At 44.6% G+C, this 27,287-nt stretch overlaps 1 protein-coding gene across 2 annotated transcripts in view; it reads left to right on the top strand.

The window, feature by feature from the left end:
• Nucleotides 1-26,776, top strand: part of BMP1 (bone morphogenetic protein 1) — a 269,223-nt gene extending 242,447 nt beyond the window's left edge. Inside the window, exons 16-20 of one of the 2 annotated variants that reach the window (XM_067470629.1) lie at nt 10,431-10,556; nt 13,316-13,443; nt 17,980-18,193; nt 21,338-21,588; nt 26,077-26,776. In XM_067470629.1, the coding sequence (XP_067326730.1) occupies nt 10,431-10,556; nt 13,316-13,443; nt 17,980-18,193; nt 21,338-21,588; nt 26,077-26,211 (854 nt within the window). In that variant the 3' untranslated portion in view covers nt 26,212-26,776. Of the gene's footprint in view, nt 1-9,036; nt 9,476-10,430; nt 10,557-13,315; nt 13,444-17,979; nt 18,194-21,337; nt 21,589-26,076 lie in introns of those variants that run through there. The other variant, XM_067470630.1, reaches the window with a different exon arrangement.
• The last annotated feature ends 511 nt before the right edge of the window (nt 26,777-27,287 follow it).

The raw sequence follows: 27,287 nt of genomic DNA, 5'->3' as shown, positions 1-27,287 counted from the left end.
GTTACGTGTGGTAGCCTAGGTTTATTTTCTGTAGAATTACTGACAGTGGGATCATTACAATTGACAGTGAGTTGCCTTGGAAAATTCCTCTCTTGAAGTTACCAGTTCCATAGCTTTTGTTGCTCACGAACAACTCACTTTTCCATTGTTTCATTGCATTTTCAGTGAACTTTCTAATGTTTTCACAAACCCCGATGACATCTAGACATTTGATAATCCAACAATGTGGCAGTGAGTCAAATGCTTTTTTGTAATCAATCCAAGGTGTATAGAGGTTTGTTATTATTATTATTATTATTATTATTATTATTATTATTATTGCTGGTGATTTACCAGCTGGGCTTAAGCCCGGCCCAATGGGGCCCTTGCATTAAGAAAGTTACGTGTGGTAGCCTAGGTTTGTTTTTTGTAGAATTACTGACAGTGGGATCATTGCAATGATGAACAGCAGTGGTGACAGTGGGTTGCCTTGGAAAATTCATTGTTTCATTGCATTTTCGGAGAACTTTGGAATATTTTCACAAACCCCGATGACATCTAGACATTTGAAAATCCAACAATGTGGCAGTGAGTCAAATGCTTTTTTGTAATCAATCCAAGCAGTATAGACGTTTGTTGTTGTTGTTGTTGTTACTATTGCTGGTGATTTACCAGCTGAGCTTCAGCCCAGCCCAATGGGGCCCTTGCATTAAGAAAGTTACGTGTGGTAGCCTAGGTTTATTTTCTGTAGAATTACTGACAGTGGGATCATTACAATTGACAGTGAGTTGCCTTGGAAAATTCCTCTCTTGAAGTTACCAGTTCCATAGCTTTCGTTGCTCACAAACAACTCACTTTTCCATTGTTTCATTGCATTTTCAGTGAACTTTCTAATGTTTTCACAAACCCCGATGACATCTAGACATTTGATAATCCAACAATGTGGCAGTGAGTCAAATGCTTTTTTTGTAATCAATCCAAGGTGTATAGAGGTTTGTTATTATTATTATTATTATTATTATTATTATTATTATTATTGCTGGTGATTTACCAGCTGGGCTTAAGCCCGGCCCAATGGGGCCCTTGCATTAAGAAAGTTACGTGTGGTAGCCTAGGTTTGTTTTTTGTAGAATTACTGACAGTGGGATCATTGCAATGATGAACAGCAGTGGTGACAGTGGGTTGCCTTGGAAAATTCATTGTTTCATTGCATTTTCGGAGAACTTTGGAATATTTTCACAAACCCCGATGACATCTAGACATTTGAAAATCCAACAATGTGGCAGTGAGTCAAATGCTTTTTTGTAATCAATCCAAGCAGTATAGACGTTTGTTGTTGTTGTTGTTGTTACTATTGCTGGTGATTTACCAGCTGAGCTTCAGCCCAGCCCAATGGGGCCCTTGCATTAAGAAAGTTACGTGTGGTAGCCTAGGTTTATTTTCTGTAGAATTACTGACAGTGGGATCATTACAATTGACAGTGAGTTGCCTTGGAAAATTCCTCTCTTGAAGTTACCAGTTCCATAGCTTTTGTTGCTCACGAACAACTCACTTTTCCATTGTTTCATTGCATTTTCAGTGAACTTTCTAATGTTTTCACAAACCCCGATGACATCTAGACATTTGATAATCCAACAATGTGGCAGTGAGTCAAATGCTTTTTTGTAATCAATCCAAGGTGTATAGAGGTTTGTTATTATTATTATTATTATTATTATTATTATTATTATTGCTGGTGATTTACCAGCTGGGCTTAAGCCCGGCCCAATGGGGCCCTTGCATTAAGAAAGTTACGTGTGGTAGCCTAGGTTTGTTTTTTGTAGAATTACTGACAGTGGGATCATTGCAATGATGAACAGCAGTGGTGACAGTGGGTTGCCTTGGAAAATTCATTGTTTCATTGCATTTTCGGAGAACTTTGGAATATTTTCACAAACCCCGATGACATCTAGACATTTGAAAATCCAACAATGTGGCAGTGAGTCAAATGCTTTTTTGTAATCAATCCAAGCAGTATAGACGTTTGTTGTTGTTGTTGTTGTTACTATTGCTGGTGATTTACCAGCTGAGCTTCAGCCCAGCCCAATGGGGCCCTTGCATTAAGAAAGTTACGTGTGGTAGCCTAGGTTTATTTTCTGTAGAATTACTGACAGTGGGATCATTACAATTGACAGTGAGTTGCCTTGGAAAATTCCTCTCTTGAAGTTACCAGTTCCATAGCTTTTGTTGCTCACGAACAACTCACTTTTCCATTGTTTCATTGCATTTTCAGTGAACTTTCTAATGTTTTCACAAACCCCGATGACATCTAGACATTTGATAATCCAACAATGTGGCAGTGAGTCAAATGCTTTTTTGTAATCAATCCAAGGTGTATAGAGGTTTGTTATTATTATTATTATTATTATTATTATTATTATTATTGCTGGTGATTTACCAGCTGGGCTTAAGCCCGGCCCAATGGGGCCCTTGCATTAAGAAAGTTACGTGTGGTAGCCTAGGTTTGTTTTTTGTAGAATTACTGACAGTGGGATCATTGCAATGATGAACAGCAGTGGTGACAGTGGGTTGCCTTGGAAAATTCATTGTTTCATTGCATTTTCGGAGAACTTTGGAATATTTTCACAAACCCCGATGACATCTAGACATTTGAAAATCCAACAATGTGGCAGTGAGTCAAATGCTTTTTTGTAATCAATCCAAGCAGTATAGACGTTTGTTGTTGTTGTTGTTGTTACTATTGCTGGTGATTTACCAGCTGAGCTTCAGCCCAGCCCAATGGGGCCCTTGCATTAAGAAAGTTACGTGTGGTAGCCTAGGTTTATTTTCTGTAGAATTACTGACAGTGGGATCATTACAATTGACAGTGAGTTGCCTTGGAAAATTCCTCTCTTGAAGTTACCAGTTCCATAGCTTTTGTTGCTCACGAACAACTCACTTTTCCATTGTTTCATTGCATTTTCAGTGAACTTTCTAATGTTTTCACAAACCCCGATGACATCTAGACATTTGATAATCCAACAATGTGGCAGTGAGTCAAATGCTTTTTTTGTAATCAATCCAAGGTGTATAGAGGTTTGTTATTATTATTATTATTATTATTATTATTATTATTATTATTGCTGGTGATTTACCAGCTGGGCTTAAGCCCGGCCCAATGGGGCCCTTGCATTAAGAAAGTTACATGTGGTCGCCTAGGTTTGTTTTCTGTAGAATTACTAACAGTGGGGTCATTGCAATAAGGAACAGCAGTGGTGACAGTGAGTTGCCTTGGAAAATTTCTCTCTTGATGTTACCAGTTCCATAGCTTTCGTTGCTCACGAACAACTCACTTTTCCATTGTTTCATTGCATTTTCAGTGAACTTTCTAATGTTTTCACAAACCCCGATGACATCTAGACATTTGATAATTTAACAATGTGGCAGTGAGTCAAATGCTTTTTTTTTAATCAATCCAAGTTGTATAGAGGTTTATTATTATTATTATTATTATTATTATTGGTGATGGTGATTTACCAGCTGAGCTTAAGCCTGGCCCAATGGGGCGCTTGCATTAAGAAAGTTACATGTGGTCGCCTAGGTTTGTTTTCTGTAGAATTACTAACAGTGAGATCATTGCAATGATGAACAGCAGTGGTGACAGTGAGTTACCTTGGAAAATTCCTCTCTTGATGTTTACAGTTCCATAGCTTTCATTGAAGCTATGGAACTGTTGCATCCTTGAAGTGACTGGATTGACCTTGAAGGAGCTGGGGGTGGTGACTGCCAGTAGGGAGCTCTGGCGTGGGCTGATCCATGAAGTCACAAAGAGTCGGAAACGACTGAACGAATGAACAACAATAAGCTTTCATTGCTCACGAACAATTCAGTTTTCCATTGTTTCATTGCATTTTCAGTGAACTTTCTAATATTTTCACAAACCCCGATGACATCTAGACATTTGATAATCCAACAATGTGGCAGTGAGTCAAATGCTTTTTTGTAATCAATCCAAGTTGTATAGAGGTTTATTATTATTATTATTATTATTATTATTATTATTATTGCTGGTGATTTACCAGCTGAGCTTAAGCCCAGCCCAATGGGGCCCTAGCATTAAGAAAGTTGCGTGTGGTGGTAGAAGAACTGGTTGAGATTTCGTTTCCCTCGTTGTCCTAGCAAAGAGACATCCGTGCAATACATTCTCTTGTGGAGAAGTTGCTTTTCCTCCCAAAACAGATGATGGTAGGAGCCACAATAAAAAACCAAGCAGGTGTTAGAAGAGGAAAGGGTCTTGAATCCACCTGAAGGTTAATTAGTTCATCGTAAGGCCGAACAGGGCATAGGGTTACAGCCTCTGTTAGATGGGGTTACACTCCCCCTGAAGACGCAGGTTCGCAGCTTGGGAGCGATCCTGGACTCATCGCTGAGCCTGGAACCCCAGGTCTCGGCGGTGGCCGGGAGAGCTTTTGCACAATTAAAACTTGTGTGCCAGCTGTGCCCGTACCTTGGGAAGTCGGATCTGGCCACAGTGGTCCACGTTCTTGTTACATCCCGAATAGACTACTGCAACGCACTCTACGTGGGGTTGCCCTTGAAGACTGTTCGGAAACTCCAACTAGTCCAGTGGGAGGCAGCCAGACTGCTCACCGGAGCGTCATACAGGGAGCACACCCCCCCCCCCCCCCCCCCGTTGTGTCAGCTCCACTGGCTGCCGATCCAATTCCGAGCACAATTCAAAGTGCTGGTTTTGACCTACAAAACCCTATACGGTTCCGGCCCAGTGTATCTGTCCGAACGGATCTCCCTCTACGTCCCACCCCGGAGTTTGAGATCTTCTGGGGAGGCCCTGCTCTCGACCCCGCCTCTATCACAAGTGAGGTTGGCGGGGACGAGGAGCAGGGCCTTCTCGGTGGTTGCCCCTCACCTGTGGAATTCACTCCCCGGGGAAATTAGATCAGCGACATCCCTCCTTTCCTTTATGAAAAAATCGAAAACATGGATTTGGGACCAGGCATTCGGACAGTCTGGCAGATAAAGAAAAGACTTTGACAATGGACAGGAATTGACTAAACGGAATGGAACTATGGAACTCTGAAAGACGAACGCTGAGCATGAGAATAGTTTTATTGATGTGTTTATATACTGATCGTTTTGATTGTTTTAACTGTGATAATTGTCCTAACTATGGTTTTGTACATTATGTGTATTTTGTGTTGGCATCGAATTGTGCCTTTTTGTAAGCCGCCCTGAGTCCCCCCTCGGGGGGTTGAGAAGGGCGGGGTAGAAGTACCCGAAATAATAAATAAGTAAGCATTCATCTCGTTGACCAAAATATGGACAACCAGCCAGAGAGGAGGGCTAGAGATGGGAAGCGAGCCGTTCGATGCCACTTCTGCCAAGAAGGAATTCATGACCAAGAGAAAGTCCTGCAGGTACCGAGTTCCTCAGGAAGCCTTGTCAACGTGCTGGTTCCCAAAACACCTTCCAGGTAAGGTCCCTTTTGGTGTGCTTCTTCCATCCTGGGAGGATTTTTAGAGAGATGTAAAAACTGTGCTCGTCGTCAGCAAAAGTGACCCAACGAAGTTAGCATTATGCAAAGATAGTTGTCTATTTATGCTGTTGTCTGTCTGTGATTTGGCTTGTGTTTGTGTGCTTCACTGCTTTGGAATCCGTGTGCAGTGCCCAAGGATTTGTGTGTATATGTGTTTTTCAGCTTATGTTGTGGATAGAGGTATGGGATTGAGATTGAAACAGAGTCTGTTTGGGATCACCAATGGTCTCCGGACACGAACAACTACAGATTCCCTTCTGAAAGGGTCGATAGATCAGTCACAGGTGAAGGAGTCAATATAGGGATGTTCATATATGTGGTTTCCTTGGAATTAATCTTTAGGAAACGGTGCTTTTTGGCTTCGTTTTGTGGTAGACTGGGAAAGGCAGCGAGGAGGTGAAGTCCAACTGGGGGAAAGGAATGTTCACCAGTTTCCCTTGCCCTGTTTGTCTAATCTGCATCTTCTCTCGCCCAGAACTGACCCAAAAGCAAAACAGTCAGGTTACTTGTCTGTATTGCAGTCTGCCCTTCGTCCTCAGGGATTCTGCATCCATCACTTCAACCATCCACGGCTTCAAAAAGTTAGAAAAAAACAATTCTAAGAAGCAAACTTTTATTTTGCTATTTATTTATATGACATACCATGGAGCGGGGTGAGCTCCCACCGCTAGCCCCAGCTTCTGCCAACCTAGCAGTTTGAAAACACGCAAATGTGAGTAGACCACTAGGTACTGCTTCTGTGGGAAGGTAATGCAGTCATGCCAATGGCAACATGACCTAGGAGGCGTCTGCGGACAACGCCGGCTCTTAGAAATGGAGATAAGCACCATAGTCCCAGAGTCCGACATGTTTTTAAACTGGTAGGTTGGCATGTGACTGGCATGACTGCATGGAGCACCATTACATTCCCGGCAAAGCAGTACCTATTGATCTACTCACACTTGCCTGTTTTTGAACTGCTAGGTTGGCAGAAGCTGGGGCTAACAGTAGGAGCTCACCCCGCTCCCCAGATTTGAACTGCAAGCCTTTCAGACAGCAAGTTCAGCAGCTTAGTGGTTTAACCCACTGCCCACCAGATCAAAGTTGTTTTGATTAAATAGCCATCACTTGAAATGTATCCAGAACGGATTAGTTGATAAAATTCCCATTGGCTCCTACTAGAGTTTAATGCAGCGTTTCTCAACCTGGGGGTCGAGACCCCTGGGGGGACGCGAGGTGGTGTCAAAGGGGCCGCCAAAGACCATCAGAAAAACACAGTATTTTCTGTTGGTAATGGGGGTCCTGTATGGGAAGTTTGGCCCAATTCTATCGTTGATGCGGTTCAGAATGCTCTTTGATTGCAGGTGAACTTTAAATCCCAGCAACTAGAACTCCCAAATGTCAAGGTCTATTTTCTCCAAACTCCAGCAGTGTCCACATTTGGGCATATTGAGGATTTGTGCCAAATTTGGTCCAGATCCATCCTAGCTTGAGTCTCTGGATGGAGGTGAACTACAACTCCAAAGCTCAAGGTCAATGCCCACCAAACCCTTCCAGTATTTTCTGTTGATTATGAGAGTTCTGTGTGCCAAGATTCGGTTCAATTCCATCATTGGTGGAGTTCAGAATACTCTTTGATTGTAGGTGAACTATAAATTCCAAGAAATTACAACTCCCAGATGCCAAGGTCTATTTCCCCCAAATTCCACCAGTGTTTAGATTTGGGCATATTGGGGATTCATGCCAAGTTTGGTCTAGATTCATAGTTGTTTGAGTCCACAGTGCTCTTTGGATGTAGATGAACTACAACTCCAATACTCAAGATCAATGCCCACCAAACCCTTCCAGGATTTTCTGTTGGTGATGGGAGTCCTGTGTACCAAGTTTGGCTCAATTCCATCACTGGGAGAGTTCAGAATGCTCTTTGATTGTAGGTGAACTATAAATCCCAGCAACCACAACTCCCAAATGTTGAGGTATTTTTTCCCCAAACTCCAGCAGTGTTCACATTTGGGCATATTGAGTATCTGTGCCAAGTTTGATCCAGATCCATAGTTGTTTGAGTCCGCAGTGCTCTTTGGATGTAGATGAACTACAACTCCAATACTCAAGTTCAATGCCCACCAAATTTTCTTGTTGGCCAGGGGAGTCCTGCCAAGTTTGGTTCAATTCCATCATTGGTGGAGTTCAGAATGCTCTTTGATTCCCAAAACAAACCCATTGTCCTAATTCCAACAGACCTCACTACCTCTGAGGATGCTTGCCATAGATGCAGGCGAAACGTCAGGAGAGAATGCCTCTAGACCATGGCTCTATAGCCCGAAAAAACGCACCAGAACCTATTATTATTGTTGTTCGGGTTGGCTTATACTCGAGTATATACGGTAAATATCAAATATGAAGGATATATTTTCCTTCACTGCACCAAATTTGGCACAAATATCCAATATGTCCACATTTGAATACTGGTTTGGGGGGGGGGGGGGGGAGAGAGATTGATTTTGTCATTTGAGAGTTGTAGTTGCTGGTATGAACCCCAGCCATTCCACAGATATATAAACCCATTGTCCTAATTCCAACAGACCTCACTACCTCTGAGGATGCTTGCCATAGATGCAGGCGAAACGTCAGGAGAGAATGCCTCTAGACCATGGCTCTATAGCCCGAAAAAACGCACCAGAACCTATTATTATTGTTGTTCGGGTTGGCTTATACTCGAGTATATACGGTAAATATCAAATATGAAGGATATATTTTCCTTCACTGCACCAAATTTGGCACAAATATCCAATATGTCCACATTTGAATACTGGTTTGGGGGGGGGGGGAGAGAGATTGATTTTGTCATTTGAGAGTTGTAGTTGCTGGTATGAACCCCAGCCATTCCACAGATATATAAACCCATTGTCCTAATTCCAACAGACCTCACTACCTCTGAGGATGCTTGCCATAGATGCAGGCAAAACGTCAGGAGAGAATGCCTCTAGAACATGGCTCTATAGCCCGAAAAAACGCACCAGAACCTAGTGATTCCAGCCATGAAAGCCTTCGACAATACAACAACAATAATAACAACAAAAAAGTAAAATAATAAATAACCTTGACTCGAGTATAAGCCAAGGGAGACTTTATCAGCCTCAAAAAAGGACTGAAAAACTAGGCTTATACTCAAGTATATACAGTACATTACGATTCATAGCAGTAGCAAATTCACAGTTATGAAAGTAGTAGTGAAAATAATGTGATGGTCGGGGGTCACCACAGCAGGAGGAATGGTCTTAAGAGGTCGCGGCATTAGGACGGTTGAGAAACCCTGGTTTGATGCTCCTCCCTTTCCCAGTCTCTCTCCTGTAGCTGCCTTCCTTTCTGTATCTTAGCTTCTCCTTAATGTGGCTGTTGTTTGGTATGGATTGTAATCGTATGGCCTCTCTCACTGCATGAGAATAACTCTTTCCCTCCCCACCTCGCCTCGTTTGCATCCACACCGTGAACCCATTTCCCTTTTTCTCCCTTTCCTTCACCTCTCTCCATCTCTTCTATTTCAGAAAAGAACCGGCTACCAAAAATGCGTCCTCCGGGCTTGAAATTCCGGCCGAAGAAGCGCCCGCAAAGCCCCTACTGAGCTCGGCTCCCGTTCTGTTTGTTTCTCAGGAACTCCGCAACATCCCCAAAAAAGGAACAGTCGGACGGTTTCCTTCTGGTCCAAACTGGGACAAGGGGAACATCCTCTGCTTGTTCGGTCCTATAAGCGGGGGAGTTTTGGGCACCGAGTGACCAACCCGATTGGTTCCCAAAACAAATCTCACCCTGATCCTTACTTGAGTGAACTGAGTGCTGGTGTTTTTGAATAATTTTCTGTTGTTTTTTTTTAGTTTTCAGTGGTTTGTTACTGACCAGCTGACGTTGTTTTACGTTTTTATCGTGTCTGTGACATTTTCTGTTGATAAGTAAAGACAGACGCCATGTCCTGGTCTCCTTTCTGCATCTCATTGTTGTCCGTGTGTCTGTTTTGCCACTCACTCATGCGCTCCGTAAGCAGGTAATGGTTATGCCCGTTCGGTTATGGCACCAGAGGTGTAGCGTTGGCTAGAACTGTGCGCACCGCTCGACTTTTGTCCCATGCTTGAGTTCTGATTTTGTGGTGCCAAGAGATTGACCCAGAGGTAGGGCTGAACATAGAGCCTGGAGATCCGATAACCTATCCATATTCTGAGAAGAATTTGGGAAATGTGTTGTTGTAGGTTTTTTCGGGCTATATGGCCATGGTCTAGTGGCAATCTCTCCTGACGTTTCGCCTGCATCTATGGCAAGCATCCTCAGAGGTCGTGAGGTCTGTTGGAACTAGAAAAAGGGTTTATATATCTGTGGAAAGACCCTTTTTCCTAGTTCCAACAGACCTCACAACCTCTGAGGATGCTTGCCATAGATGCAGGCGAAACGTCAGGAGAGAATGCCTCTAGACCATGGCCATATAGCCTGAAAAAACCTACAACAACCCAGTGATTCCGGCCATGAAAGCCTTCGACAATACAATTTGGGAAATTCTTCAGTCTATGTTGATTTCTAGGCTAACCAAACATCACCCAAAGAACAGGCAAGCAATTCTGTGAAATTATGTAATCTGCAGAACCAAAAGGAAAAGCAACATTTGGGGAGATGGCTAGGCTCAAACCCTTTTGGATTTGCTTTTCTGTTTTCCATTTTTCTTCTGCTCGTTGGATAAACAAGTTGAAAGTCTGCGTTTCGCTCTCCTTATTGCAAAAGGCGCAGAATGTAATGAAGGCTGAAACCAAGCCAAGGGACTAGTTAATCTGGGGAAATGGTTTGGTTGCCAGTTTCTGGACTGGCCGATCCAGATCTTGCCTTGTCACCAACAATATGTGTTGTTCCTCCGTTGGGGACCGCTTGCGAAGCTAAGCAAGTGATGTTTCTCTCCTAGACAAAGACGAATGCTCCAAGGATAACGGCGGATGTCAACACGAGTGCCTGAACACCTTCGGCAGCTACGAGTGCCAGTGCCGCAGTGGCTTTGTGCTACACGACAACAAGCACGACTGCAAAGAAGGTGTGTGATTCACATTTCTCAGTTCCATCCCCTATCGCTTGTCCATTCTGTGGGTACAGAATGCAGTTGGGTTTGACATAGACTCTGTACATTTATTTTTATTTATCGTGTCAGGAGCAGACCAAACAGTTGTACTGCGTTTTTTTTTTTTTAACAAACAAACAAAACACAGAATTTGCAAGCTTGGTAGTTGATTAAATGTCCTTTGACCAGTATCTGGCCCCTTGGAGTGCCTCTGGTGTTGCTGCAAGAAGGTCCTCCATGGTGCATGTGGCAGGGCTCAGGTTGCATTGCAGCAGGTGGTCAGTGGTTGGCTCTTCTCCACACTCGCATGTCGTGGATTCCACTTTGTAGCCCCACTTCTTAAGGTTGGCTCTGCATCTCGTGGTGCCAGAGCGCAGTCTGTTCAGCGCCTTCCAAGTCACCCAGTCTTCCCCTTACGCAGGAGGGAGTCTCTCACCTGGTATCAGTCACTGATTGAGGTTCTGGGTTTGAGCCTGCCACTTTTGGACTCTTGCTTGCTGGGGTGTTCCAGCGAGTGTCTCTGTAGTTCTTAGAAAACTATTTCTAGATTTAAGTCATTGACATGCTGGCTGATACCCAAACGGGGTGGGCCGGAGATGTCGCTGCCTTGGTCCTTTCACTATTTGCCACTACTTCCCAGCGGATGTCAGATGGTGCAATACCGGCAAAACAGTGTAATTTTTCAAGTGGTGTTGGATGCAGACACCCCGTGATAATGCGGCATGTCTCATTCAGAGCCACATCCACTGTTTTAGTGTGGTGAGATGTGTTCCACACTGGGCATGCATACTCAGCAGCAGAGTAGCAAAGCACGAGGGCAGGTGTCTTCACTGTGTCTGGTTGTGATCCCCAGGTTGTGCCAGCCAGCTTTCGTATGTATATTGACATACACTATGGGCCCCATGGTGGCGCAGAAGGTTAAACCACTGAGCTGCTGATCTTCTTGACCGAAAGGTTGACAGTTCGAATCTGGGGAGCGGGGTAAGCTCCCACTATTAGGCCCAGCTTCTACCAATCTAGTAGTTTGTAAACATGCAAACGTGAGTTGATCAATAGGTATCGCTCCTGCGGGAAGGTAATGGTGCTCCATGCAGTCATGCTGGCCACATGACCTTGGAGGTGTCTACAGACAACACCGGCTCTTCGGCTTGGAAATGGAGATGAGCACCATTCCCCAGAGTTGGGCAAAACTAGACATAATGTCAAGGGAAAACCTTTACCTTTACCTTATGTACATTCTGCACTAGCCAGATGGAAACCTAGTATACAATCTTTTTTGTATCAGTGTATTCTTACATTGCCAAGATTGTTGGGAGGCAAGTTTACTTTCTTATTTAGTTGATCCGTCATTACTCGAGGATGATTGTCTTCCAGATGTGGTGTCCTGGCAGTGGGTCTGTAGGTGGCTGTGGAGCCCGATTCTTGATCCGCATGTTCTCCTGCAGTGAGGACATTGGTTTCCAGACAGAAGGCAGTCCTGGTCGGGGTTGGCTTGACGCGCCTTCCTCTTGGCACTTTTCTCCCTTTCACCCTCCATTCATGCCTCTTCGAATTCTGCAGCACTGCTGGTCACAGCTGACCTCCAGCTAGAGTACTCAAGGACCAGGCTTCCCAGTTCTCCATGTTTTTGAGGTTGGCTTTGAGCCCATCTTTAAGTCTCTTTTCCTGTCCTCCAACATTTTGTTTTCCATTCTTGAGTTCGGAGTAGAGCAACTGCTTTGGGAAACGGTGATTGGACGTTTGGTCATGAGAGTTCGGTCATGAGAGTTCGGTCATGAGAGTTCGGTCATGAGAGTTCGGTCATGAGGGTTCGGTCATGAGAGTTCGGTCATGAGAGTTCGGTCATGAGAGTTCGGTCATGAGAGTTCGTTCATGAGAGTTCGGTCATGAGAGTTCGTTCATGAGAGTTAGGTCATGAGAGTTCGGTCATGAGGGTTCGGTCATGAGAGTTCGGTCATGAGAGTTCGGTCATGAGAGTTCGGTCATGAGAGTTCGGTCATGAGAGTTCGGTCATGAGGGTTCGGTCATGAGAGTTCGGTCATGAGAGTTCGGTCATGAGGGTTCGGTCATGAGGGTTCGGTCATGAGAGTTCGGTCATGAGAGTTCGGTCATGAGAGTTCGGTCATGAGAGTTCGGTCATGAGAGTTCGGTCATGAGAGTTCGGTCATGAGGGTTCGGTCATGAGGGTTCGGTCATGAGGGTTCGGTCATGAGAGTTCGGTCATGAGAGTTCGGTCATGAGAGTTCGGTCATGAGGGTTCGGTCATGAGAGTTCGGTCATGAGAGTTCGGTCATGAGAGTTCGGTCATGAGAGTTCGGTCATGAGAGTTCGGTCATGAGAGTTCGGTCATGAGGGTTCGGTCATGAGGGTTCGGTCATGAGAGTTCGGTCATGAGAGTTCGGTCATGAGAGTTCGGTCATGAGAGTTCGGTCATGAGAGTTCGGTCATGAGGGTTCGGTCATGAGGGTTCGGTCATGAGAGTTCGGTCATGAGAGTTCGGTCATGAGAGTTCGGTCATGAGAGTTCGGTCATGAGAGTTCAACATGGCTGGTCCACTGGAGTTGATGGCGGAGGAGCATCGCTTCAGTGCTGGGAGACAAACAAGATCAAACCTAAAACCATTTCCCAGGACTAAATGCTAATAAAGGGAAAGGTTTTCCCCTTGACATTAAGTGTAGTTGTGTTCAACTCTCTTGCTGACCTTTTCCTGCTTACCGAGTCTTGCTTTTTTTCAGCTGGCTGTGATCACAAGATGACCTCCATCAGTGGTACCATCACCACCCCAAATTGGCCGGATAAATACCCAAGCAAGAAGGAGTGCAGCTGGGCAATAACAACGACACCCGGACACCGCGTCAAACTGGTAACGCACGGGAGAAGACATCATTGCAATGCATATAGCAGCAAGAGTTGTGTTTTAACATACAATGGATAGATAAGTTTGGAAATTGCACAGGAGAAAGTCCTCTGCTGAGCATAAAGAGATCAAGCTTAAGTACGAGGCTCCTCCTATGCAATTGCCAAAGTTGTATCTTATCTATCCATTGTACGAGGGGTATTTTTTAAGTAAGGTCCGTTTGAACATAAGTACACAACGAAAGTTTATTTCCAAAAAGTAAATTTATTTTCAGAAAGTACATGCTTCACTCTATTTTTCGACATAGTTGCCAAGTTTGTTCAAACACTTATCATACCTCTGAACCAATTTTAAAAGACCCTCTTCATCAAAACCTTCTGCCACCAAAAGCCACCAAATCGTCTGTAATAGGCCTGGGTAACAACGGAAAAATTTGTTTCTAAAATCGATTCGTTTTTTGGGGGTTTTTGCGTTTCGATTTTTAAAAGAATTCCGAAATTTTTCTTTTAAAAAGTTCGATATTTACGAAATTTCGTAAATTACAAAACAATACGAAACAATTACGAATCGATTTGTTAATGGCAGACGCGACCGTGCAATACGCTAAAAACCCTCCAAATGAGACGGGGAACTTCTGAAGCTTCCCTCTCCCTCTGTTGTTGACTGTTGGTGTGATAATTATATTTTTTTTCACTGATTAAACAAACAACTATAAAACTTGCCCCAGACATGCGGAAATAATAACGAAACGATTTCAAAACGATAACGAAACGAATACAAAACGAATTCGAAACAATTACGAAACGAATTTAAAAATTCGTTTCGTTTTTTAGTTGCTCCTGAATGGTTCGTTATCGCTTCGTTATAAAAAAAATAACGAATTTTTAACGAATTACGAAATTACGAAACGAAACCGCCCAGCCCTAGTCTGTAATCAAAGAAGGGTGACTGGAGTGGTCCTCATCATGGACGTTGTCACGGCCATCTTTGAATTGTCATACCCACTTATGCACTTTGCTCTCACTCATGACAGTATCACCGTACACTCCACAAATCTGTCGATGGATTTCTGCAGCAGGCAGGTTCCTTGCTGACCAAAACCGTATCCCTGAGCGAACCTCACATGCGGAGGGAGAGTTGAGAGTCTTAAACATTTTTAAAGCACAGAACAGAACCGTACAGGTGAGCTACAGAGCAGAAACTGAGCACAGTTGTTCCTGAGGCATGCCTGTACATGACTCACGTGCTCATTGCGGTATGCGCACGAACTACTAGTGTCTACAACAAAACGGACCTTACTTAAAAAATACCCCTCGTATGTTAAAAGAGAGATATTGACAAGCTGGAATGTGTCCAGAGGAGGGCGACTCAAATGATCAAGGGTCTGGAGAACAAGCCCTATGAGGAGCGGCTTAAGGAGCTGGGCAGGTTTAGCCTGAGGAAGAGAAGGCTGAGAGGAGATATGATAGCCATGTATAAATATATGAGAGGAAGCCACAGGGAGGAGGAGGGAGCAAGCTTGTTTTCTGCTTCCTTGGAGACTAGGACACAATGGAGCAATGGCTTCAAACTACAAGAGAGGAGATTCCATCTGAACATGACTGTGAGAGCCGTTCAGCAGTGGAACTCTCTGCCCCGGAGTGTGGTGGAGGCTCCTTCTTTGGAAGCTTTTAAACAGAGGCTGGATGGCCATCTGTCAGGGGTGATTTGAATGCAGTATTCCTGCTTCTTGGCAGAATGGGGTTGGACTGGATGGCCCAGGAGGTCTCTTCCAACTCTTGGATTCTAGGATTCTACAGGAAAGGAGATTCCACCTGAACATGAGGAAGAACTTCCTGACTGTGAGAGCTGTTCAGCAGTGGAACTCTCTGCCCCGGAGTGTGGTGGAGGCTCCTTCTTTGGAAGCTTTGAAGCAGAGGCTGGATGGCCATCTGTCAGGGGTGCTTTGAATGCAATATTCCTGCTTCTTGGCAGAATGGGGTTGGACTGGATGATGGCCCAGGAGGTCTCTTCCAACTCTAGGATTCTAGGATTCTATGATGTGTGAAACGTATTAGGCATTGCCAGTCGGTGGCCTGAAGACCAAATACGATCCTTGGGAAATGTAATCTGACTTCCCAATTGAAAATCTGAAACTAAACAAGGAGGCAGAGAGACTAGCTGAAGAAAGGATCTAATCTTTTCATAGAATCCAAGAGTTGGAAGAGACCTCCTGGGCCATCATCCAGTCCAACCCCATTCTGCCCAGAAGCAGGAATATTGCATTCAAATCACCCCTGACAGATGGCCATCCAGCCTCTGTCTAAAAGCCTCCAAAGAAGGAGTCTCCACAACACTCTGGGGCAGAGAGTTCCACTGCTGAACAGCTCTCACATAGACTCCAAGAGTTGGAAGAGACCTCCTGGGGCATCCAGTCCAACCCCATTCTGCCAAGAAGCAGGAATATTGCATTCAAATCACCCCTGACAGATGGCCATCCAGCCTCTGCTTAAAAGCGTCCAAAGAAGGAGCCTCCACAACACTCCGGGGCAGAGAGTTCCACTGCTGAACGGCTCTCACAGTCAGGAAGTTCTTCCTCATTTTCAGGTGGAATCTCCTCTCTTGTAGTTTGAAGCCATTGTTCTGCGTCCTAGTCTCCAAGGAAGCAGAAAGGAAGCTTGCTCCCTCCTCCTCCCTGTGGCTTCCTCTCACATATTTATACATGGCTATCATATCTCCTCTCAGCCTTCTCTTCTTCAGGCTAAACATGCCCAGTTCCCTAAGCCGCTCCTCATAGGGCTTGTTCTCCAGACCTTTTATCATTTTAGTCGCCCTCCTCTGGACACATTCCAGCTCGTCAATATCTCTCTGGTGCAAAGCAGCTTGCTGTGTCCCTTTGTGTTGTCCAGCTTTTAGAGCTTCCTCTGGGCAATAGGGTAGAGAGAGATGTCAAAAGCCATGGCTGTGGCCATCAAGAAGAGGAAGGAACCCTCCTTCTCTTGCTCTAATAAAGCGAGGTGATGCTAGACCAGTGTTTCTCAACAACAACTATATCTAATTTGGTTGGCATACTCAGGGTTCTATCACTGCCTCATTGCACAATCCCAAAGGCTCGGTCCCACAGCCACGTTTTTACCATCCTTCTAAAGGACAAGAGGGAGGGGGCTCTCCTGATCTCATTAGGAAGGGAGTTCCATAGCCGAGGGGCAATCACTGAGAAGGCCCTGTCTCCGGTCCCCATCAAACGCGCCTGTGATGGTGGTGGGACCGAGAGCAGAGCCTCCCCAGAAGATCTTAATCTCTGCAGTGGTTCATAGGGGTGGTTCATAGTTGGTCATGGTGTTCTATGTGAGAAGTTTGGCCCAATACTATGGTTGGAGGGGTTCACAATGCTCTTTGATTGTAGGTGAACTATAAATCTCAGCAACTACAACTCCCAAATGTCAAGGTCTATTTTCCCCAAACTCCACCAGTGTTCACATTTGGGCATATTGAGTATCTGTGTCAAATTTTGTCCAGATTCACAGTACTCCCTGGATATAGGTGAACTACAACTCCAAAACTCAAAGTCAGTGCCCACCAAAGCCTTCCAGTATTTTCTGTTGGTGATGGGAGTTCTGTGTGCCAAGTTTGGTTCAATTCCATTGTTGGTGGAGTTCAGAATGCTCTTTGGTAGTAGGTGAACTATAAATCCTGGAAACTACAACTCCCAAATGTCAAGGTCTGTTTCCCCCAAACTCCACCAATGTTCACATTTGGGCATATTCATGCCAGGTTTGGCCCAGATCCATCATTGTTAGAGTCCACAGTGCTCTCTGGATGTAGGTGAACTACAACTCCCGAACTCAAGGTCAATGCCCATCAAACCCTTCCAGTATTATCTGTTGGTCATTGCGAGTTTTGTGTGCCAAGTTTGGTTCAACTCAATTGTTGGTGGAGTTCAGAATGCTCTTCGGTAGTAGGTGAACTATAAATCCTGGAAAATACAACTCCCAAATGTTAAGGTCTAGTTCCCCAAAACTCCACCAGTGACTGTTCACATTTGGGCATATTGAGTATCTGTGTCAAATTTGGTCCAGATACACAGTACTCCCTGGATGCAGGTGAACTACAACTCCAAAACTCAAGGTCAAGGCCCACCAAACCTTTCCAGTATTTTCTATTGGTTGTTGGACTTCTGTGTGCCAAGTTTGATTCAATTCCATTGTTGGTGGAGTTCAAAATGCTCTTTGATTGTAGGTGAACTATAAATCCCAGCAACTACAACTCTCAAATGACAAAATCACCCCCCCCCCCCAATAATTTGGGCTTATTGGGTATTTGTGCCAAATTTGGTCCAGTGAATGAAAATACATCCTGCATATCAGATGTTTACATGACGATGCATAATAGTAGCAACATTACAGTTATGAAGTAGCAACGAAAATAATGTTATGGTTGGGGGTCACCACAACATGAGGACCTGTCTCAAGGGGTCGCGGCATTAGAAAGGTTGACAAACGCTGTGCTAGACGCGTGTTGTGTCTCCTCCTGTCCGTGTTAGCAGGCTTTCCTTTTTTGCAGACCATCCGGGAGTTGGATATCGAAGGACACCAAGAATGCACTTACGACCACCTGGAGATCTATAATGGGAAAGATGGCAAAGCGCCCGTCTTGGGTCGATTCTGTGGCTCCAAGAAGCCAGACCCCATCATCTCTTCCAGCAACAGGATGTTCCTCAAGTTCTTCTCAGATAACTCCGTCCAAAAGAAAGGCTTTGAGGCAACCTATACGTCAGGTAACACTCCCCCTTAGCTCATGCCTGCCTTTGGGACCTCAACCACAAGAGGACGTTGAGTAGGATCATGGTCACAAATTATACTTGCTCTTATTCTGGCACCTTCATTCGTGTTTTTATATATACCAGCTTAAGTACCCAGCAATTCCCAGGTTAGATATTTTGTAATCTGCAACACTATTTATTAGAAAGAGTCATTCTTTTGAGCTTTTATGAATGACCCCCATTAAGAAAATGTATAAGGATGTGGGTGGACTACAACTCACTTCATGCCAGGTTAATCCCCCTCAAACCACTCCATTACTTTGTATCAGGCATAGGGATTCTGTGTGCCAAATCTGCTTGAGAGCCATTGACGGTGGGGTTTAGAGTAGGGTGAACTACAACTCCCACCCAGATGGGTCAGTTCCCCAAGCCCCTCCAGTATGTTCTGTTGGTCATGGGAGTTTTGTGTGCCAAGTGTGGTCCAGATCCGTCATTGGTGGGGTTCAGAGTGCTCTCTGAATGCAGGGTGAACTACAACTCCCACCTGGGGGGGGGGGGGCACCAAACCCTTCCATTACTTTCTGTTGCTCATAAGGATTCTGTGTGCCAAATCTGCTGAATATATCTGGATGTAGGGTGAACTACAACTCCCACTCGGGTGGGTCAGTTCCCCCAAACCCCTCCAGTATGTTCTGTTGGTCATGGGAGTTTTGTGTGCCAAGTGTGGTCCAGATCCATCATTGGTGGGGTAAGAGTGCTCTCTGAATAAAAGGTGAACTACAACTCCCACCTGGGTGGGTCAGTCCGCAAACATTTCTATTACTTTGTATTAGGCATAGGGATTCTGTGTGCCAAATCTGCTCAAGATCCATCAACGGTGGGGTTTAGCTTGCTCTCTGAATGAAAGGTGAACTACAACTCCCACCTGGGTGGGTCAGTCTGCAAACCCTTCCATTACTTTCTGTTGCTTATAGGGATTCTGTGTGCCAAATCTGCTCAAGATCAATCAACGGTGGGGTTTAGCTTGCTCTCTGGATGTAGGGTGAACTACAACTCCCACCCGGATGGGCCAGTCCCCCAAACCCCTCCAGTATGTTCTGTTGGTCATGGGAGTTTTGTGTGTCATGTGTGGTCCAGCCCAACATTGGTGGGGTTCAGAGTACTCTCTGAATGCAAGGTGAACTACAACTCCTACCCGGGTGGGTCACTCCACCAAACCCTTCCATTATTTTCTGTTGCTCACAGGGATTCTGTGTGCCAAATCTGCTCAAGATCCATCAATAGTGGAGTTTAGCTTGCTCTCTGGATGTAGGGTGAACTACAACTCCCACCCGGATGGGTCAGTCCCCTAAACCCCTCCAGTATGTTCTGTTGATCATAGGAGTTTTGTGTGCCAAGTGTGGTCCAGACCCGTCATTGGTGGGGTCAGAGTGCTCTCTGAATGCAAGGTGAACTACAACTCCCACCCGGGTGGGTCACTCCACCAAACCCTTCCATTATTTTCTGTTGCTCACAGGGATTCTGTGTGCCAAATCTGCTCAAGATCCATCAATAGTGGAGTTTAGCTTGCTCTCTGGATGTAGGGTGAACTACAACTCCCATCCAGATGGGTCAGTCCCCTAAACCCCTCCAGTATGTTCTGTTGATCATAGGAGTTTTGTGTGCCAAGTGTGGTCCAGACCCGTCATTGGTGGGGTCAGAGTACTCTCTGAATTCAAGGTGAACTACAACTCCCACCCAGGTGGGTCACTCCACCAAACCCTTCCATTATTTTCTGTTGCCGACAGGGATTCTGTGTGCCAAATCTGCTCAAGATCCATCAACAGTGGGGTTTAGCGTGCTCTCTGGTTGTAGGGTGAACTACAACTCCCACCTGGGTGGGTCAGTCTCCCAAACCTCTCCAGTATGTTCTGTTGGTCATGGGAGTTTTGTGTGTCATGTGTGGTCCAGCCCAACATTGGTGGGGTTCAGAGTGCTCTCTGAATGCAGGGTGAACTACAACTCCCACCTGCAAATCCCTCCAGTCGGTCATGAGGGTTCGGTCATGAGAGTTCGGTCATGAGAGTTCGGTCATGAGAGTTCGGTCATGAGAGTTCGGTCATGAGAATTCGTTCATGAGAGTTCGTTCATGAGAGTTCGGTCATGAGAGTTCGGTCATGAGAGTTCGGTCATGAGAGTTCGGTCATGAGAGTTCGGTCATGAGAGTTCGGTCATGAGAGTTCGGTCATGAGAGTTCGGTCTTGAGAGTTCGGTCATGAGAGTTCGGTCATGAGAGTTCGGTCATGAGAGTTCGGTCTTGAGAGTTCGGTCATGAGAGTTCGGTCATGAGAGTTCGGTCATGAGAGTTTGGTCATGAGAGTTCGGTCATGAGAGTTCGGTCATGAGAGTTCGGTCATGAGAGTTCGGTCATGAGAGTTCGGTCTTGAGAGTTCGGTCATGAGAGTTCGGTCATGAGAGTTCGGTCATGAGAGTTCGGTCATGAGAGTTCGGTCATGAGAGTTCGGTCATGAGAGTTCGGTCATGAGAGTTCGGTCATGAGAGTTCGGTCATGAGAGTTCGGTCATGAGAGTTCGGTCATGAGAGTTCGGTCTTGAGAGTTCGGTCATGAGAGTTCGGTCATGAGAGTTCGGTCATGAGAGTTCGGTCATGAGAGTTCGGTCATGAGAGTTCGGTCATGAGAGTTCGGTCATGAGAGTTCGGTCATGAGAGTTCGGTCATGAGAGTTCGGTCATGAGAGTTCGGTCATGAGAGTTCGGTCAGAGTTCGGTCATGAGAGTTCGGTCATGAGAGTTCGGTCATGAGAGTTCGGTCATGAGAGTTCGAGAGTTCGGTCATGAGAGTTCGGTCATGAGAGTTCGGTCATGAGAGTTCGGTCATGAGAGTTCGGTCATGAGAGTTCGGTCATGAGAGTTCGGTCATGAGAGTTCGGTCATGAGAGTTCGGTCATGAGAGTTCGGTCATGAGAATTCGGTCATGAGAATTCGGTCATGAGAGTTCGGTGTGCCAAGGGTGGTCCAGGTCCATCGTTGGTGGGGGTCACAGTGGTCTTTGGAAGCGCTTCTTTGTGCTACTTCATGTGTGTCAGTGCAAATTAGGATGCCTTGAAGGCTACGCACAGAAACGTCATGCCTTTTCTGGTATGTTTATTCACGTTTCCAGAATGCGGAGGCCAAATGCGGGCCGAGGTGAAGACCAAGGACCTGTACTCGCATGCCCAGTTTGGAGATAACAACTACCCGGGAGGCTCCGATTGCGAGTGGGTGATTGTGGCCGAGGAAGGCTACGGAGTGGAGCTGATCTTCCAGACCTTTGAGATTGAGGAAGAGGCCGACTGTGGCTACGACTACATGGAGTTGTTTGACGGCTACGACGGGACAGCCCCGCGCCTGGGACGCTATTGCGGCTCTGGGGTAGGCTACTTGATTATTTTGCAAAGGGACTGTCTGTGTTTTTCTGCAGTCACGGCAGGAAGGTCGTTGGTGCAAGAGGGTCTTTATGTCAGGAAGATGGCAGAAGGCATTGATGGTAAGATGGTGAATCTGAACCTTCTGGAAGGAAAACGGAGATATTGGACCTAACCGTCAGGACATCATCAAATGTGTCTATAAAAAAGTGTCTCAATCTAGAAGTGAAAACAGGATGATAATAATAATAATTTATTTATTTATTTATTTGTCGTGTCAGAGCAACCAGTCCATTATGTTACATTTCTAACAGAACAAAACAAACAAACAGACAAATACGAAAATTGTGAGTTTGGTAGTTGGTTAAATGTCCTTTGACCAGTTCCTGTCCCCTTGGAGTGCCTCTGGTGTTGCCGCAAGGAGGTCCTCCATTGTGCATCATGTGGCAGGGATCAGGGTGCATTGCAGCAGGTGGTCAGTGGTTGGCTCTTCTCCACACTCGCATGTCGTGGACTCCACTTGGTGGCCCCATTTCTGAAGGTTGGCTCTGCATCTCGTGGTGCCAGAGCGCAGTCTGTTCAATGCCTTCCAAGTCACCCAGTCTTCTGTGTGCTCAGGGGGGAGTCTCTCATTTGGTATCAGCCATTGATTGAAGTTCTGGGTTTGAGCCTGCCACTTTTGGACTCTCACTTGCTGAGGTGTTCCAGCGAGTGTCTCTGTAGATCTTAGAAAACTATGTCTAGATTTAAATCTAGACATAATAATAATAATAATAACAACAATAATAATGCCAGAATGTTTTGTTGTTGTTATTGTTGTTGTTATAATAACAACAACAATAATAATAATGCCAGAATGTTTTGTTGCTGCTGTTGCTGTTGTTGTTATAATAACAGCAACAACAATAATGCCAGAATGTTTTGTTGTTATTGTTGTTATGACAACAACAACAATAATAATGCCAGAATGTTTTGCTGTTGTTGTTGTTGTTGTTATAATAATGATGATGTTCCTCAAGTTCTTCTCAGATAACTCCATCCAAAAGAAATGTTTTGTTATAATAACAACAACAATAATAATGCCAGAATGTTTTGCTGTTGTTGTTGTTGTTATAATAATAATGATGTTCCTCAAGTTCTTCTCAGATAACTCCGTCCAAAAGAAATGTTTTGTTATAATAACAACAACAATGCCAGAATGTGTTGTTGCTGTTGTTGTTGTTATAATGACAACAACAATAATGGCAGAATGTTTTGTTGTTATTGTTGTTATAATGACAACAACAATAATAATGCCAGAATGTTTTGCTGCTGTTGTTGTTATACTAACAACAACAATAATAATGCCAGAATGTTTTTTTTTTGTTGTTGTTGTTGTTGTTGTTGTTGTTATAATAATAATGTTCCTCAAGTTCTTCTCAGATAACTCCATCCAAAAGAAAGGCTTTGTTATAATAACAACAATGCCAGAATGTGTTGTTGTTGTTGTTGTTGTTGTTATGACAACAACAATAATGCCAGAATGTTTTGCTGTTGTTGTTGTTATACTAACAACAACAATAATAATGGCAGAATGTGTTGTTGTTGTTGTTGTTATAATAATAATGATGTTCCTCAAGTTCTTCTCAGATAACTCCGTCCAAAAGAAAGGCTTTGAGGCAACCTATATGATGACAGAATGTTTTGTTGTTGTAGTTTGTTTATTATTATTATTATTATTATTATTATTATTATTATATAATAGATAGAATGGTAGATAGAGCGGTATATAAATAAATTTTTATTATTTTATTATTATTTTATTTTGACATTATTATTATTATTATAACAACAACAAAACATTCTAGCATTATTATTATTATTATTATATAATAGAACGGTAGACAGAGCGGTATATAAATAATTTTTTTATTATTTTATTATTATTATAACAACAACAAAACATTCTAGCATTATTATTATTATTATTATTATTATTATTATTATTATTGTATTGCTGCTGCTGTTGTCGTTATGAAACTAAACAACAAATCATGGCCCAACTCCACCCCAGTCCCGATTTACTGATAGATATAAACTGTGATAAGCATAAAGCATCTGAAGCTGGAATGGGACAATGGAAATGCACATAGAATAACAACAACAACAACAAGAACAACAACAACAACAACAACAATACTTTATTTGTATCCCACCTGTCCTGAATTGCCCTTCAAAAACAGCCTTTAGACAATGTTGAAAGTAAAAGAAAAATGCTTTACTTCAGCAAACACAAAGGATAAGCTAATGCAATTGAAAAGTGCAAAAGAAAGCAAGGAAGTCTTGATCCAGACACAAATTCAAGTCTCTTACAAGGTCCTCAAAAGTAACACCAGTCTTCCATCAGACAACAGTCGATGAACTAAGTCCTTAGCAGCAGACACAAAGCAGATTCCATTGGAGTGAAAACAGCAGTATCAGGGTCGTTGTTACCAACGAAAGCTGGCTACGCCTTCCTCTGATTTATAGCCCTGAATTCCCCACACAGGAGATGGTAGGGAGTCTCCCAATTAGCTCAGCGTTTTTAGCAGCTATTCTGGCTGAATGGCGTCTGTGCTTTGTCTCTTTTCGTCTCTCTAGAAATGTGGGCACTTTCAAACCCTCATCGTCTGATTCTTCTTCTCCCTCCAAATCCTGAATACTTCCCTGCTCCCCTTCCTCTTCCAAAGACGAGGAATCCCCAACATCGCCCTATCTCCCCAAGGGGACTCAAGGCAGATCACAGTAATAATAATAATAATAATAATAATAATAATAATAATACTTTATTTGTACCCCGCTACCATCTCCCCAAGGGACTCGGTGCGGATTACATGAGGCCGAGCCCACAATTCATCAGCAAAACAACAACAACAGTAATACAAAAAAATAAAATGAAACTCATAAACAAAAAACAAGCAGTAAGCATTAACAATAGCACAACAACGCTTAAAAACCTATGGCTGGGCCAAATGTAATAATTAAATTTTTTAAAAAAATGCTGAGCATGACCAGGTGAGATATATAACTAGGATAGAATTTCGGAGAGGAAGGGGCGTGCAGACAATCCTAAATCATTGATAAAGTGCATTGAGGGACATATTGCTGGGAGTTTCCTTCTTCTGGGAAGGCACACTGGAACAACCACGTTTTCAGGCTCCTCCTAAAGACTGCCAGAGTTGGGGCATGCCTGATGTCCTTAGGGAGTGAGTTCCAGAGTTGAGGAGCCACCACCAAGAAGGCCCTCTCCCTCATCCCCACCAATCGCGCCTGCGATGGAGATGGGAGTGTGAGTAGGGCCTCTCCAGATGAACGAAGAGATCGTGTGGGTTTGTAAACAGAAATGTGGTCACGAAGGTAGGCGGGTCCAAAACCGTTTAGGGCTTTTTGTAGGTAAGAACCTGCACCTTAAATTGGGTCCAGAAAATGAACGACAGCCAATGAAGCTCCTTAATGAAGCAGTCAACCCTCCTGTTGGAGGGTTGACCGCTCCCTGTAAGGAGCACCAGTTAACAACCTGGCCGCCGCCAGTTGAACCAATTGAAATTTCCAGGCCGTTTTCAAGGGCAGCCCCACGTAGAGTGCATTACAGTAGTCCAATCTGGAGGTGACCAAGGTGTGGACCACCCTGGCCAGATCCGCCTTCACGAGATACGGTTGCAGTTGGCGCATGAGTCTTAGTTGTGCAAAGGCCCTCCCGGCCACCGCCGACGCGTAAGCGATGAGTCCAGGAAGACACCCAAACTGTGGACCTGTGACTTCAGGGGGAGTGCAACCCCGTCCAGCACAGGTTGCCACCCTATGCCCCGATCCGGTTTACGATTGATCAGGAGGACCTCTGTCACATACGTGCCAAACATTAAATGAACAGAAAGAGACAGAAACAAACAGCCACAATGCAAGGGATTGTGGCGCAGCCGGCTGAGTGTCAGCTGCATTAAGATCACTCTGACCAAAAGGTCATGAGTTCGAAGCCAGCCCGGGTTGGAGTGGGTTTCCAACCAAATTGTGTAGCCTGTTGTCGACCTTTGAAACCCGAAAGACAGTTGCATCTGTCAAGTAGGAAAATTAGGTATCACCTTAAAGTGTGGGGAGGCTAAATTAACTGATTTATGAGGCCATAAAGAAAAGACTCCAGCAAAGCATTCCAGCGGGGAAGCATGCGGGGAATGCGGAAGTGCTTCATCAGTGTCGCAGATGGACGATGAAAGCGACAGCTCCCCTGGCGGCCAGAAAAAGTTAAATAGCCTCTGTGTATGTCTGTCTATGTTAGTATGTCAAAAATTGGCATTGAATGTTTGCCATATATGTGTACACTGTAATCCGCCCTGAGTCCCCTGCGGGGTGAGGAGAAGGGCGGAATAGAAAAGCTGTAAATAAATAAGGTGATTCCAGCAGCCAATATGAGAAGGTCTTTAGAGTCGAAAGCCACTTCAGCTTCCCAGTTAACCTGCCCTGCTGTCTTTCTCCCTTCTAGCCCCCAGAAGAAGTCTATTCCGCGGGTGACTCCGTGATGGTGAGATTCCACTCGGACGACACCATCAACAAGAAGGGTTTCCATCTACGATACACCAGCACCAAATTCCAGGATACGCTGCACACACGGAAGTGACGCCCCGGCCCTCCCGGGCGACAGAGAACGGGCCTCCCTCCCGCGACCGACCGGAGGGACAGATCTCTGCCGCCGACAAAGACACCCACGGAGGAAATGCAGATAGACTGGAAAGCGAAATACACAGTACACCTCAGAGTGTGAAACACTCACGCAGAAATCACGGTGCTGCCAGCCGCTCTCAAAGACTTAAAGGCTCGGGGAAGGGGGGAGGGAGTCCTGTCCCTTTTCTTCTTTTCTGTTGTTTTTAAATGTCCATTTCTGTGCCTCTTTTGTGTCTTGAGCAGAGTGTCTTCGGGACTAACCACTTTGCAGCTTCCATTTACAGTTTGATCCCCCCCCCCTTTCCCCTTTTCTACACTGTCCTCCCCCAATCCTGGAGGTTATGGTTTAAAATCACGCTGGGCCATTCCACCCGGTCATAAACTCCCTAAAGCAGGTTTCCCAGAAACGATACCCGAGTGTCTACAGACCCAAACACAGTGGAGAGACTGCAAATGCTTGCAGAAGCTGTCTGTCTGTTGTAATGACGTAATAAACACACTTTCTTGTACTTCTAAGGAAATGCCCATCCACTTCTTTTACACCTTTGCCATTTTGGAGGGTTATTGTTCCATGCTTCCATTTCCAAAAAAAAAATGTAACTTGAAGACTTTCTTGCTTCTTCATTAACTTTTTTTAATTTTTAAATTAAAATTTGAATTGGAACAAAAACAAAAAAAAACCCTGCAGTTCCCAGGTTTGGAGTCCACTTCGGAGCCGGGTGTCGGGAGCGGGGAATGCTGAACAAGACCCAAGCAGAGAGATTGCATTATTATTCTTAGATGCAGAGAAAGCATTTGACAACGTGCAATGGGACTACTTGATTAAAGTATTGGACCATTCTGGAGTGGGTCCACATTTCGGAAAGGCCATAGGAGCCATTTACTCAAGACAAAGGGCTAAACTAATTTTTTTTATTTATTTCTCGTGTCAGGGCCGCCAGTCAATTATATTACATTTCTAACAGAACAAAGCAAACAAACAGAGAAAATACAAAATGTGTGAGTTTGGTAGTTGAGTAAATGTCCTTTGAC

Source organism: Anolis sagrei, chromosome 7, assembly GCF_037176765.1.
Source record: "Anolis sagrei isolate rAnoSag1 chromosome 7, rAnoSag1.mat, whole genome shotgun sequence".
Classification (NCBI taxonomy): Eukaryota; Metazoa; Chordata; class Lepidosauria; order Squamata; family Dactyloidae; genus Anolis; species Anolis sagrei.
This window is presented reverse-complemented; position numbering and strand designations above follow the sequence as displayed.